The sequence below is a fragment of the Stenella coeruleoalba genome, assembly GCF_951394435.1.
Source record: "Stenella coeruleoalba genome assembly, chromosome: 9".
Lineage (NCBI taxonomy): Eukaryota > Metazoa > Chordata > Mammalia > Artiodactyla > Delphinidae > Stenella > Stenella coeruleoalba.
The window spans coordinates 68,233,455-68,249,314 of NC_137155.1; the positions used below are offsets into that span (position 1 = coordinate 68,233,455).

At 41.6% G+C, this 15,860-nt stretch overlaps 1 protein-coding gene across 3 annotated transcripts in view; it reads right to left on the bottom strand.

The window, feature by feature from the left end:
* DOCK4 (dedicator of cytokinesis 4) overlaps positions 1-15,860 on the bottom strand; it is a 485,013-nt gene that overhangs the window by 140,166 nt on the left and 328,987 nt on the right. For all 3 annotated transcript variants that reach the window (XM_079931089.1, XM_079931088.1, XM_079931087.1), the window contains 3 exons: positions 5,594-5,750; positions 202-299; positions 10-93 (listed from right to left, as the gene is read on the bottom strand). In XM_079931089.1, coding sequence (XP_079787215.1) covers positions 10-93; positions 202-299; positions 5,594-5,750 — 339 coding nt within the window. The remainder of the gene's footprint in view (positions 1-9; positions 94-201; positions 300-5,593; positions 5,751-15,860) is intronic.

Genomic DNA, 15,860 nt, shown 5'->3' on the forward strand with positions numbered 1-15,860 from the left:
TAAACTCACCAAAGAATCAAACACTTTAGACCCATATTTTTGGGAATTTTCATCTAAAATTCCAAACAAGGTATCCAGTGTATCTTGCAGAAACTGTTGGATAAAGAAGTAAAAGCATAAATAAAATATCCTCTGTCCTTCCCCTCTAAATATTCTTTAACCCATGAATTTCCAAGAGAGGGATAACAAAATACCATATACCTTTACTATCTCTGAGCCGTCAATTTCTTTTAATTTAGAGAGACAGCCTGTGATCTTGTCTGGGTGGGTTCTCCATTTCAAAAGATCAAGCATATCACCTTTCCAAACAGAAAAGGAAAATTAGTTGCCTTGATAGAGAACACGAAAGTGTTCTACTGTAAACGCTGAATTCTTACACACATTGCCTCTTGGTCACTCAAGTTGCAGGCTCCCAGGCCCTCCCATTAGGCCTCTGAATGGCATTTATTACAGTGTATTCTAATTATTTCTCCCTTCCCAATGCCCTTGACTTACAAACTCCTACTTATCCTTCAGTTCTCAGGCTAGCTATCTGTCTTTGCCCCCACTACACTAGACTGTAAATTCCAACAGAACAAGAGAGTGTGCGAGTTTGGCCCTAACATAGTGCCAGCATCTGGAACAGGGCAGGCACATAGCAGGCACTTGGTAAATACTGGCTGAATGATTTTCTGCCTCCTCCCATTAAAGTGGGAGATTCTTGAGGGCTGGGAACCCACTTTATTCATATTTGTGCCCCCAGCATATAGCACTCTGCCTAGCAACAAATTCCACTCGGCAATGAAGGTCTTCTTGACAATGTGGCCCAAACCTGGCATGACTAGAAGGTCCCTGCACAGTGATGACAAAGCCAGTCAATTGTCAGACCATCTAGTGAGCCTTTGGACCTGAGAGGGCCAGTTCCTGGACTCCATGATCATCTTCCATCCTAGACTCTGGCCCAGCTCTTCAATTTCCTCCTTTCCCTGAACTGATAACACGTGGGTCCTGAGTCTAGCAGGGCCCTCAGGAAACCTCTTCACCTCGTGAGGGAATAAATCCTTCCCTCATCCTTCCTGGGCAGAAGGTCCTGAACATGGTGTCCAGCTTCACTGGTCTCCAAAGGGATCAGGGAGACGGTGGTGTCTGGAGGCCAATGAAAGCAGTGAGAACTGACAAGGCACGTGCGAGCAGGATGTGCCCCGGGCAGGGGAACCTGGCAGGGCTGGTCTCCTGGTACTCAGTGGGGCTGAGAGACTAGAACGGCCAAGAGAGAAGCCAGGAGGGGTTTTCTACTTCAAAGCACTTGTTTCAAGAAAAACCCAAATGGGACTTGCTGAGAGACAGAAAGACCGATGTGGAAACAAGAAACCAACCAAACAAACACAATCCAAGAGATCAAGGAAGAGTAGTTATGATGAGAAAGAAAATATGATGTAGTGAATAAAGATGCGAAAAAAGCATAAGAATCTCAAGAGGAAATAGAAGCAACTTCTACCAAAGTCAGATTCAAAAGAAAAACTTTACAAACAACTTAAAAGAAAGAAATTTGGTACTAAATGAAAATATTTGCCTATAACAAATAGGGGTAAGAGGAGGAGGCGGATTCAGAACGAGAAAAATGAGGGAATTTTTTTTCAATACTGACAGTGAAAAAGAGATTTATGACTATTTTCATAACAGAAAATCCTGAAAATGTTAAATATTCATGTCTAACTCGGACACCCTGGAGGTATGATTGAAACCTTTTAAAAAATGATTGGTCAGAGCTTCCCTGGTGGCGCAGTGGTTGAGAGTCCGCCTGCCGATGCAGGGCATGCGGGTTCGTTCCCCGGTCCGGGAAGATCCCAGATGCCGCGGAGTGGCTAGGTCTGTGAGCCATGGCTGCTAAGCCTGCGCGTCCAGAGCCTGTGCTCCGCAAAGGGAGAGGCCACAGCAGTGAGAGGCCCGCGTACCGCAAAAACAAAAACAAAACAAAACAAAGATCTGTTGTGTGATGAAACATTTTTTTTTCCTTAGCAAAATGTCATTGTTACAGAATTAAAATAAAAAATTTAAATACTTAAAAAAAACCTCATGTATGCCAAGAACTCAGAATCAAGTCAAAATTGTCATCTCTTAGGCCTCTATTTTAGCCATTTGAAGATATATTAGTTGCAAATTTGGAGCTAGGACCTACTTCTGAAAAACGTGAATTTTATAAATTCCATTCAATTATCATTTACATGTATACTGACTGTATGCCTAATCTACCAAGAGCTATAAAATAGGTAGATGGCATGATCCCTACTTTTGTTTTTTTTAAATCACAATCTCAGGAAGAGACTGAATAAACCACCCACCACTGGGGGTAGGAAAGGGACGTAGGGCAGTCAGTACCTGCACAAATGTTAGACTTAATTTAAGCACTGTTTTTATTTTCTCATAACTTTTTAAACAGTTGTGTTTAACAGTCCAAGGAAGCTGACAAACAAGTAAAGTAATTCCTTTTCTGATCCCCACTTTTAAGAAGCTTAAAATATCTACTTGATTTGGCAATCACAGACGTCTAGCTGAGTGCTCTGGCCTCGGTATGCTATCTAAGAATGACATTGGAACACAGAGAGTGTGCAGACACACTTTAGAAACCCTGAAATGCAAATCTGCTCTAGGAAACTGTTCCTAGAGACCACATCACTTACTAAATGCCCAATTGTAATGGTAATGGGATCTGTAAACTTTCCAAGTCAAGTAAAATGAATACAAAGCAATTTAATTCCAATTTGGAACTGGATTACTTCTACACAGAGACATGTGTCTAGCATGTAAATTTCAGAAAGCTCAACTAACTTCCTTCCTCCTTCCCACGTCTGAAACACACTATTCATTTCCTGCTTCATTTTGAGCTGTCTTACACTGACAAGGTTAATCAATGTCAAAATGATAATCAAGCACTTATTAGTCTTCAACAATGAGTCCAGCATTGCCTTCCATATAGTGAGATGTTTAATATAATGGTTTCATGAATAGTTTATTTACCTGAAAATGTTCTCTGCTTTTACAAAGTAGCAGCTTCTAATTATCAGGATTTTGTTCCCTCTGTCTTATGTTCACAATTCTAATATCCTAAACCCTAGAACTAGAAAAAGTGAAGGATGCAGGGCTGCATATTCTGACAGCAGATAATCTATTGTTAGATTTGTGTCATTGGCAGAATAATGGTCCCCAAAGGTGTCCGTATTCTAATCCCTGGAACCTGTGAATATGTTTATCTTGGCATGGCAAAAGAGATTTTACAGGTGTGATTAAGTTAAAGATCTTTTTTTTTTTTTTCCGGTACGTGGGCCTCTCACTGTTGCGGCCTCTCCCGTTGCGGAGCACAGGCTCCGGCCGTGCAGGCTCAGTGGCCATGGCTCATGGGCCTAGCCGCTCCGCAGCATGTGGGATCTTCCCGGACCGGGGCACAAACCTGTGTCCCCTGCATTGGCAGGTGGACTCTCAACCACTGCGCCACCAGGGAAGCCCAAAGATCTTTTAAATAGGGGTATTATCCTGGATGATTTGGTGGGCCCACTCTAATCACAGGGGTTCCTAAAAGATGGAAGATGGTTAGAGTCAGAGAGATTTGAAGATGCTATGCTGCTGGCTTTGAAGATGGAGAAAGGGGCCAGGAGCCAAGGAGTACAGGTGGTTCCTAGAAACTAGAAAAGGTAAGTAAAAGGATTCTCTCCAAGAGATTTCAGAGGGAATGTGGCCCTGCCGACACCTTGATTTAGGCCCCATGAAACTGACTGCAGACTTTTGACCTCCAAAATCGTAAGATAATAAATTATTGTTGCTTTAAGCCAATAAGTTTACAGTAATCACTACAGCAGCAACAGATAACTAATACAAGCTGAAATAGTCTAATGGAGACAATCAATTAAATGTGAACTTAGACTCTATAACAGACACACAACTAATCCACATGGGATGAATAAAAATTCCACTGAAGGGAGTCACTAACATGTTGATTTTATTATCTTCATAACCTCCATGGAGTTACACTGTTCCCACAAAAAATGCCTGAGGTAAATGCTTTATAGTCATTATAGAGATCTGTCAATGAAGGTTTTATTTAAGTAAAATCATTAACCACTGAATACTGATAAAGTCTGGTATAATGACATGACTTGGCAATAGCTACTTTCAATCAGATTTACTAAAAATGAATTACGTAGTTGATTTTTAAAAATATTTCCCAAAAATACTTTTGGAAGGGGAGAAACAAAACCCAAGATAAATGTGAAAGAATCATTTGCAATTTGCCAACTTCTACATAAATACAGTAGCAATGCATGACAAATTGAGGGGTATCTTAAAAGTGGTCATTATAACAATGCCACAATTTGCTTCTTTTCTCATTCCATGTTCTAAGAAAAGAAATATATTTCTTACTATGTGACACAGAAGAAAGAATTAATAACACAAAAGTTTAAGCACAGGAGCATTTTTTGACACAATACAGGGCCCTGACTTAGGATGGTTTGACTTAAGATTTTTTGACTTTACATGGGTGTGAAAGTGATATGAAATCATTTAGAAACCATACTTCGAATTTTGAGTTTTGCTCTTTTCCTGGGTTAGCCACATGCTAACACAGGTACAATACCCTCTTGCGATGCTGGGCATTGAGCCCCAGCTCCCAGACAGCCACGTGATCTCGAAGGTAAACAACCAACACCAGTTACAACCATTCTGTACCTGTACAACCATTCTGTCTTTCACTTTCAGGACAGTATCCAATAAATTACATGAGATATCCAACACTATTAAAAAATAGGCTTTGTGTTAGATAATTTTGCCCAGTTGTAAGCTAATGGAAGTGTTCTGGGCATGTTTAATGTAGGCTAGGCTAAGCTATGATGTTTTGTAGGTTAGGTGTAATAAATGCATATTCTACTTACCTTATTCAAGTTACCATGGGTTTATCGGGATGTAACCCAATCCTAAGTCAAGGGAGAGCTGTGCCTTATTATGAACTGATTCTCTTCAACATAATGAATCTGATTTTATTAATATGGCATTCAGGATGCTTTCCAGAAGGCTTACATGGCAACCATGAAGAACTCAAAAATGTTTAATTTGCTTCCTTCATTATAGACAATGTTTTCACGACAGTTTGCCAAGGAGAAGAGCTTGCTTTATTAATCATAACTTGCTAAACAATCACTGACATAAAAAGTAATGCTAGAATAAAAAAGCAATATCCACCTAATTAAACAAAAAACAGCCTTCACTCTAAAGTCTGCAATTAGCACTGTCTATGGAGCTATAAAGCAAGAGAAATTAAGGTGGTGGTAATCCTGGTCTTTTTTTTTTTTTTTTAAAGTAGCTGGGTTTGACGGTTTATTTTGAAGAGTTGTGTACTTGGGTTCCGATACTGGGATAATTCTATAGTCCTTAAACTACATGTATTTAAGAGATCATTGGGTCACAACTGTTTTCACATTATTGGAAATCACAAACAGAAAGATCAACATTTTTTCTAGTGCAAAGTTATTATACATAACATTGATGTTTATTGAATATCCTATCAAAATTCACATGACTACTTAAATACAAGGGCTTTCAAATAAAACAGTATTATAATTACCGTTTTGTGTGAGTTTTGTGGAACAGAGAAAAGATGTTATCCAAAAAGACTCCTTTGTGGTCTTCATGGCTTGATTATTATTCCCAAGGAGAATGCCCTTGGAAAAAGGAAGTTTGAGGTAGCGGGTAGTATCCTGAAGATTTGTGTTTTCTTCACACTGCAAAAAATATTTTAAAAAATGGGATAGGGGAGAGAAGAGACCTCATGAGAATTATTAAGCATGATATCCATCTCTAGTGTTTATGAACTGGGAAATATTCCAAATATTATTACAAATAGAATTTGGCTTTTAAGTAAAATGCAACAAAAATGTCTAAGAGGAATTACGCACGGATTTTGGACTCAGACCCATTTGGGTTTGAATCCTATCTCTGTTACTTCCCACACAAGTAACTGTATCAAGTTGTTTAACCTCTTGTGATTTCCATTTTCTCTCTCTATAACCTCATTGTGCCGTCATGAGAATTAGATTACATAAGGCCTTTATCATAGAGCCTGAAACATTGGAAGTGCTCAAGAAATCATACTGCAGTGACCATCGCATTTAAAAAAAGTGCTTACATTCTTCCCACATCTCCTCTGAGGCGGATATTAAACAACTCCTTACTTTGAAAACTGGCAATTAAAGGACTCTGTATTTCAGGATAATCTAATAGCTCCACTATGTTGAGAAGTCTCTACAGAAAATGCCAGCCAACAAATGTAAAAGGAATTATAGGTTTTAAAAAATACAGTTTCATATTCCTAGTGTAATTCTTATTTTAGTCAATGATTGTCGCTAAGTGCTAAAACCAGCAGGAAAACTGTTGATGGGGAAATGAACATTCATATGATGCCACACAGGTTACCTCCTACTGGCCAGACGACAGACAGATGTCTGTCACGACAGATGTCTGTCAGGACAGATGCCCGTGGGGGGACTGGGTTGTCAGCCCTCAAACGCAGGGCAATGCAAAGAAACACATCATCATCTGCAATGTGTTCTTACAAAGCTGTGGAACCTGAATCTGTTACACCTACAGGTTCAACTTCTACTTCACAGGAAATACGAGAGACAGAGCAACATGCTGAATGTTAGGGGGAAGCAACCAGACAAAGCCAGAGGCAGCACTTTCTGTAGGATGCTTGGCTTTGTACCTTCAAGTCAAGTTTTGTGAAAAAAAGGATTGTTCTAGACTTAAGAGATAGATAGCCAGATACAATGTAATGGTCCTGGATTTGGACAAACTTGCTGAAAAGGATTTTTTTTTTTGAAATGTACACATTGACTAAGTTCTAGATGAGATTAAAGAAAAATTAATGATTGGAAAAGTCATTAACTGAAAAAAGGAAATTAAAAAAATATATATAATGAAGCAATCTAGATATCCTTCAGTACATGAACAGATAAACTGTGGTACAACCAGAAAATGGAATACCATTCAGTGCTAAAAAGAAGTGAGCTACGAAGCCATGAAAAGACGTGGAGGAACCTTGATGCACATCACTAAGTGAAAGAAGCCAATCTGAAAAGGCTACATACTGTATGATTCCAACTCTGTGACATTCTAGAAAGGGCAAAACTACGGAGACAGTAAAAGAGATCAGTGGTTGCCAGGGGTTTGGGGAGTAGGAAAAAGGATGAACAGGCAGAGCACAGATTTTTCTAAGGCAGTATGATATTATCATGATGGATACATGTCACTATACATTTGTCCAAACCCACAGAATATACAAAACCAAGAGTGAACCCTACGGTAAACTATGGACTTTGGGTGATGATGATGTGTCAGTGTAGGTTCACCCTTGGTAAAAAATGTACCATTCTGGTGAGTGATGTTGCTAATGGGGGAGGCTCCGTATGTGTGGAGGCAATGGGTGGAAGGGAAATCTCTGTACTTTACTCTCAACTTTACTGTACACTAAAACTGCTCTTTAAAAAAGTCTATTAAAAATATGTATCATTTGGGTAAACGAAGTCCATACAGAAAAACATTCAGAAAGATATACACTAAGGGGTGAACAGTTGACATTGTTTGGGTAATGACAGTCTGGTGTTTTTATTTTATTTATCTATATACTGCTTTTATAATGAAGGTGATTTTATATTAAAATTCTGAGAAAAAATATTGTAACAGATACAGAGATGGTATAGCTTAGCTTATTTTGAGTATAAACATAGGAACCTTATTTCTTTAAATATTTTCAAGGCTAGTGTCTTGGGAACAGGTAGGAAATTAAGCACGGAATCCCTCTGGTTTTCTAGACTACTCTGTGTGAGTTACAAAAAAATTTTAATAATAAATCTTTAAGAAAGACCTCTCTAACAAGTTGAGAGAAACAGAATCAGAATATTACACAATGTTCTTCCCAGCACACCTGTCCAGTAACGGGAGGACCAACACGCACAATAAACAGCCTCCATAACTCTCTTCTCATGTTATGACTCCAAATGCTTTCTTTTATTACTGCAAGATATTTCATTTAGACAGAAGAATGCATATATAGTTTAAAGAATAATTATAAAGTGAACACTTCAGATGCTTTCCTGAGAAAAAGTGCTTAGGGAAAGTAATGTTCTGGAACTTGGGGTCACCGTCCCCTCTCCTCAATCCTGTTCTTGGTATCAGGGCTTGGAGCACAGCAAGCTATAACGTGAGTCACAGCAACCCATACTGGACCTATTTCCTGCCTGGATCTGGTCTATGGGGTCAGAAACATGCTCTGGTCTGCCATCCCCAGCCTGACTTATGCTCCATTTGTCGAACCATACCTCCTATTGGGACTGAAGTCTCATGCAAACCCAGTCTAGACACTGTCTAGCTATTTCCAGACCTCCTCCCCAGAAGCTGGAGTATGCCCTGGCCTGGTATGCTCCATTTGTTCACAGAAATCCTGCCCCTATAGATAGATCTCTTAGCTCCCTTCCCTCCAGCTAACTAGCTGCCTGCTCTTGAGCACTTCTGGAAGCCCCTTAGAATTCCTGCTTGCTGAGCTCATATAGTTCAACTGGCAGTCAGGGACCAGTCACTGCTGTGTCGTGTCCATAGCGGGCACCGTGAATAGAAGCCTTGGCTGCCTTCACTGGGGCCAGTCACTGTGGCCAGGTCAGTGTCACCTTTTCTAGTTCACTGCACTTCTCTCCCAGCCTGGGGGACCAAGACCTCAGCATCGGAGTCTCTCTGATTCCGAGATGTGACACCTTGAGAGCTTCTTACAGCTAAACTCTATCACCCTTACTCAATGCAAAACACAGTAACTAATACAAACATTACTCTGGACACAAAAGTTATCTGAAGACCTTGCACCAACAATACTGGTGTGCATATGTGTGTGCTGTGTGTGTTGCTGTTGGTGTGGGGAGCAAGTGGGGGGTGGGTGGGTAGGAATTCTACCCTTAAATTCAGTAAAGAAAAGTACATAATTACCCTTTGGTCTCTGTGAACCCTTTACTATATTTACCAGGAGTTCAGAGCTGGTTTTTTTGTCCAGTAAGAGTCAAGGCCATACGCTAGGTATGGGGTTAGAGTTTTAATCTATTTCCAAAGAACTTAAGTGGCCTGCAGAGAAAATCTCATGGCCTATCTTTTCTTGTCCTCTGAGGTTTTCAGCATGCACCCATAACACATCACACAACACTGGAGCTTTTAAAGGCAATCCAAGCAACCACCATTTAGGCTAAGCACTCTGTGTGTATTTTCTTATTCTGATAATAATCCTATGAGGCTGGACATTGTAACCTGGGGAGCTTATGTGATTTCCTCAATATCACAGTATTAGTAACTATCAGAGCCAGGATCTGAACCAAAGTTTGTGCTTACAACTACTATACGACACAGTAGTTATGACAACAATGACTCTTCCAATGACTCTTGTTTTAACCAGGTTTTGAGTTTTGCTATAACAAATTTAAAATGTATCAATTTATAGATAACATACTGAATGGTGGGTATGTCTAAGAAAGATCCCCCCTAAAAGTTCATTTTTCAAAAAAAATGTATGTTTGTGGAAGACACCCTGGGAGAGAGCTTAGAGTGGTCTGTGGATCTGAAATAGTTTCATACATGAAATGGCTATGAGTCCTACAGTGAAATGGCTAGTTGACGTTCTGAAACCACTCAGGGAGCAAAAGGGATCACGTGATTCGGATGCAGTGGGGAAGAGGGGCAGGTAAGAGCAGAGAAGGCATGACATGGGAGACTGGAAACACAACAGGTGAGATAGAGATCGTTTGTTCAGTCACTTGATGAGAGAGAATTTATGGAAGAGAAATGAGGTTGAAGATCAGTGAAGAATAGAAATGGGTTCCAGAAGATGGGCCTGTAAGGCAGGGGCAGTGGTCAGCAAGGGTTTAAGCCAAAAAGGTTGTCCAGACTCTTAAGAGGAAATACACAGCTCACCAGCAGAAGCCAGGGAATGAGCAAGAGTCAGCAGTGAATCCCTCGATTCTTCTGCCGGGTGGGAGAAGGGTCTGCACTGTGAGAACCACAGCATGGACGGGAGAAAACAAACAGGAATGAGCAATCTCCTTCCAGCTGAAGGGCTAAGAGTTAATGAAATCAAGGAAATGGAGCTGGTAAAGGACAGCATGGCGCTGCCTGTGTTTTAATTGGAAAAACAGTACAAAGGAGTTGTGGCTGGGTGTCTGAAGGCCTGCGAATCTGAGCAATGTAGGCTCGACAGCAAGAAACTGCAGTTTTGCACAAAATTACACTGCATGCAGTTGATAGATGGTTTTGTCACTGCAGTGGAATCCAGTCACACCCCTAAACTACATGGAGGGTTAAATGTGGATCACTTGCATTCTGGGGAACACTTGGAACACAACTGATTTGGTGTTGGCATAGGGACGATTTTTTTCATCAAATCCAGTGCAGGCATGGAACAAGGCAATATGGATATGAGAATAAGGACTGTCCTCCCTGTCCTCTTGCGACAGACACAGCCACAGCTGAAGTCTTCCTGGCGTTATGGGAGATGTATGATGACAGAGAGATGAGGGAACGATTCACTGAGCCATTCTTTCTAGGAGAGACAAGGCGACATGACCACAGCCTCTTGAGGCTGCTACTGGATTGTGGGAACAAAACAATGTCATTGTCGTAGGAAAGGACAATTCTCTGTGTTTGCTTTGAAAGGCTGGGATCTGTGCAAGTCATTTTAAAATGGCATGAAGTTAATTTATTACAAATTAGAGAAGAGGGAGAATAAAGCCAGCCCTTTGCTTTACTCGACATGAATCAGATCTGACAGGAGGGATGTGTTCCCTCAAATTCTTACAGAAGAGTTAAAATGCAGGCTATGTGGCAGCAGGAGTAGCCTCTGTCTTCTGTGAGATTATATAGCATGGTCACAGTCTATTTCTTTGTCCAGAATTAAAATCAGTTGGTACAGCATTAAATGTTGCATCACACCCCAGGCTACTTTTTGACCACTGTCCTAGGCACAAGAAAGAGATGCAATGGTCAGTCATAGACACTCTTCCAGAAATGTGGTATCTGCAATAATGCAAGCTATGTGATTGAGAGAAATAAATTAAAAATTTCTTCAGAAATACACTGGTACAGAGATTCATAGTATATTAATCAAATTAAGGGGCCTGTAATTTGCAGGAAGTAGAGAATTAAATTAAAAATGATAGCAATTTAGACAATCCAGTTGAAACGATATATTGCCAGTTAATCGAACCAGTTGTGGCAGCAAAATACCTTCTTCTGGGGATACTTTCAATATGATTCGTCATCCTTAATGTCACTACTAAACATTTATTAAAGTCCTACTATTCGACAGTCCTTTAATTCGGTATAAGGAATGTAACAAGGAAATAAACACAGTCCCTGTCTGTGAGGGCATTCCATGCCTGACCTCTGCATTCATCTGTTAATACTGATTACAAAGCTGTGATAAAGATCCCTGGATTCCAGCTCTGCCAGGGAAGGGAGGGGAAACCTTATGGGAAAGAGGCTATCTGACCTCAGTCGCAAAGAGTAAGGCTCGCCAGGCAGGTAAGGGAGAGAAAGGCAGGTTATGTGGAAGAAACGATACATAGAAAGACACCGGAGGAAAACCGTACATATGTAAGACTATGGAGATATGGCAACTCAATGCAATGTGGGATCCTGGATTAGATCCTAGACTAGAAAAATAACATTACTGGAAAAACTTGTGGAATCTAAATAAGTTTTGTGTTAACAGTATTATACCAAGGTTAATTTAGTTTCAATAAATGTGCTATGGTTATGTAAGATGTTAACATAAGGAGAAGTTGGGTGAAGGGTATATGGGAATTTTCTGTACTATTTTTGCAACTCTTCTGTGAGTCTCAAATAACTTAAAAAACAACTGTTTTTAAAAGTACAGGTGTAGTCAGACAGCTATATGTAGTTTAGTGCGGCTAAAGGCCGTGATTCTTTTCAGTAGCAAAAAAGCCTTGGGACTACCGTAAACATCTTAAATAAAAACTCAAGGTGATTCTGACACCTGGTTTAAATTCCCTAGATTAAACTACTACCAAGGAGGGCTTCCCTGGTGGTGCAGTGGTAGAGAGTCCGCCTGCCAATGCAGGGGACACGGGTTTGTGCCCCGGTCCGGGAAGATCCCACATGCCGCGGAGCCATGGCCACTGAGCCCGCGCATCCGGAGCCTGTGCTCCACAGCGGGAGAGGCCACAACAGTGAGAGGCCCGTGTACCGCAAAAAAAAAAAAAAAAGTACTACCAAGGAGGGGAGGTGGCACTGACTGGTCGTGAAACCAAGCATTTAGATATGGGGATGAGTGTGAGAAGTCAAGAAAAACTGCAGGGTTCTGTTCACCGCAGGAGACGATGGAGATGGCATAAAGAACTTAGTTTTGGACAAGCTGAGTTTGAGGCATCTCTGGTGAACCGAACTGAAGGTGTTCAGTAGGCTGGTAAAAGTTCTGGGCTACAAGCCCATAGCTGGCTGTCAGCAGCAGAGATGCGGCAGGTTAATCCACAGAAGTGCATGAGATGGTGTCCAAGGATTAAATCCACGATAGCACCAACATTTAAGATGCAGATAAGATATAAACTAATATATATATAGGATGGATACACAACAAGGTCCTACTGTATAACACAGGGAACTATATTCAATATCCTGTGATAAACCATAATAGAAAAGAACATGAAAAAGACTGCGTGTATAGCTGGGTCACTATGCTGTACAGCAGAAATTAATACAACATTGTGAATCAATTATACTTCAGTAAAATTTAAAAAAAAAAAGATGCAGATAAGAGAGAAGAGTACTCAAAGGAGAAGAAGGATGAAACTAAGGTGAACACTGGAATATGGGATTTTCAAGAAGGGTAATCAATAGTGTTTCATGCTACAGGGAAGTCAAATAAGGAAAGATTTAGAAAGGGTCCAGTAGTGTTGGCCCCCGCGTTAATGTTAGTGACCTCAAGGGAGAAACTTCATTTGAGCTGCGGGGACAGAAACAGCCTGAGGAACAAATGGAAGAGAGTGGCGGGAAGTAGAGACAGTGAGTAAAGACTGGCCTTTCCTGCAGGTGGCTGAGATGGGAAGGGAAAAGGCAGTGTGGTAGCTATTACAATTTTGTTTGTCTTTAAAGAAAGAGGCTTGAGCATGTTAAAAAATCTGAAACTACTGCCAGAAGAGAGGAAACATAGCTGCAGGAGCAAAAGCAGACATTGAGAGGAGCAAGGTCCCAGGGGACTCGGGAGGGAGGAAGATCCTGAGGGAAGCAGGTGGAAGAATCAGCCTTGGAGGGGAGGAGTCTTGCCCCATCCCCTGAGACAGGAAGCAGGAAGGAAGGGAAGGATGCAGATTAGTTTGCAGATGGCAGAGGAGAGAACACAGGAAGTTAAGGAAGTTCCTGTCTGATGGCTTCTGTTTTCTCTGTTAAGGACACGGGAAGCGGTGAGGTAGGCAGAATGGCACAATCTTGTCGATAGCTCTTGTGGGGACTGAGAGGGGGAGCTGATTAGTCGGCCTGCAGTGTGGATGGTCCTGCTTCTATACCCATCAGGCTGATGCTAACCTATAGGAACTGTATAATTCCCTCCACTAATTAATGTGTAACCACCTAAGGAGGAGTAGAGGAGGGGGCAATGTTGGCAGACTGATCTAGGGCTGGTTTTTACTTCCCATGCAGGTACAGCAGAACTAAAGATTAAGGGATAGCCTGAATAATAAAAAGAAGAAAGTGAAGTCAGGGGGGGTTTATTGGAGCAGAATAAGACTGAAAAATAGGTAGAGTATTAATAGAAAATGGGAAGGCTGAAAGGTTGTGGTCAGGATATCAAGGATTTACGACTTTTGATTAGAAGTGGCTCTGGATGACCTCATTCATCTGTGCGTGCATCCGTCCGTGCACCCACGCATGCACGCATCCAGTATTTATTTAGCACACATGGGAGGTCCTGCTGGCTGGGGATGAAGGATGGCCAAGAGAGACCACAGTGAAGCAGAACACAAATGAAGGTCGCTGGAGTGGAAGTGACCAAGAAATAAGAGGAGAGGGCACTGGACAGGTCAACCAAAAGGAGGAGACAACTTTGAACCAGGGGCTAGGCTGACTGTAGGAAAGGAAACAGCCACCCACCACCCCATCCTCCCCTCTTCTTTGCTGGCCAGGAATATCTATACAGATAGAAGGCAGTAACTAGGACAGGTAGAAAGTTGCAGCACTGTATGGAATGAGCCTTAGGGAGGGCAGGGAAGCTCTTTACAAGAGGGTGGAAAACCAGTATCTTTAAAGGCACTGGGGCATTTAGAGACGTCCAGACACTAGACACAAGGCTTCAGAAGATGAGCCCTCTCTACTCCAGAGGCCACACAGGAAGCTCTCTCGGCAGGAGAGCCAAGGGTTCAGTTGAGACAGAATGAAAGGGCTTCCTGCACGTCACATTAATAGCCTTCAGTGTTAAGACCAAGTCCACTTATGAAATTATCTTAGACTTTTTTTTTTTTTGGCTTTGCTGGGCGGCATGTGGGATCTCAGTTCCCCGGCCAGGGATCAAACCTATGCCCCCTGCAGTGGAAGTGCAGAGTCCTAACCACCGGACCACCAGGGAATTCCCCCATCTTAGCCTTTTTTTTTTTTTCCTGTTCAGCTTCTGTGTTCAGTTTGGCATGCTTTCATGCTAAACTTACCAGGTTATCTACTTTTTAATTTAATTTTGCAGGTGTTTACTATTTAATTTCTCTCACAGTGTGTAATAAAACAAGGGTTATATGACCGATTCTCCTATGCCCAAGCCCACGGTGGACAGATGTGTTTCAGGCTTGTCTAAGATCTACTGATCATGGTTACAGAGGCGTCTCTTTCAGAATAGTTGGAGCAGCATGCAGAGTTCTCTGGACAGCAAGATGGGTGACAAACCTATCAGTCTATCTGAATTTTTCAGATTCCTCTCATGTTTTTCATTTTACTTATAAATATAAACATACTCTAGCAAAGGGTAAGTGGAGAGCAACTCAATCTGAGAAATCTACCTCAAAGACGGTAACAAGTGCAGAGGGGCTGTGCTGACTTCCATGGACTAGGTGAGGAACTGGGATGTAGCATAAGAAAATGAAAAGTTGCAGGGAAAAAATATGAGCCACAAAGTGTTTATGAACAAACTTTTAGGGAGCAAAAGTGAAATCAACAAACACATAGAAGACTCTTGCAATCTAGGCCATACATTAACTTAATCCCTTTCCAACCAGGAAACATGATCATCCTCTATTTAGCTGACTTCTTATCTGGCCCTTCTCTTGCTCAGAAGCAACAGATCCCACTCTAAGGGATCAGATTCTCTACCGAGCAAAACCCCAGGCTGGCTGAGTTGGGTCACTTGAGCCATAGTGGTGTTAATCAACAGTAATGAATTTGCAAAACTCCAATTTCTTTAAAGGTAGATTGTATTATTATTATTACTTGTTTATGCATACATCCTAGACCTGACAGTATTTTATTTTTAATTAATTAATGAATTTATTTATTTTTGGCCGCATTGGGTCTTCGTTGCTGCGCAAGGGCTTTCTCTCCTTGCGGCAAGTGGGGGCTACTCTTGGTTGTGGTGCACGGGCTTCTCATTGCAGTGGCTTCTCTTGCTGCGGAGCACAGGCTCTAGAGCGCAGGCTCAGTAGTTGTGGCGCACGGGCTTAGTTGCTCCGTGGCATCTGGGATCTTCCTGGACCAGGGCTCGAACCCGTGTCCCCTGCATTGGTAGGCAGATGCTTAACCACTGCGCCACCAGGGAAGCCCCTGACAGTATTTTAGAACGTACTTCTAAGAACTAAAAATCCTTCACTGGA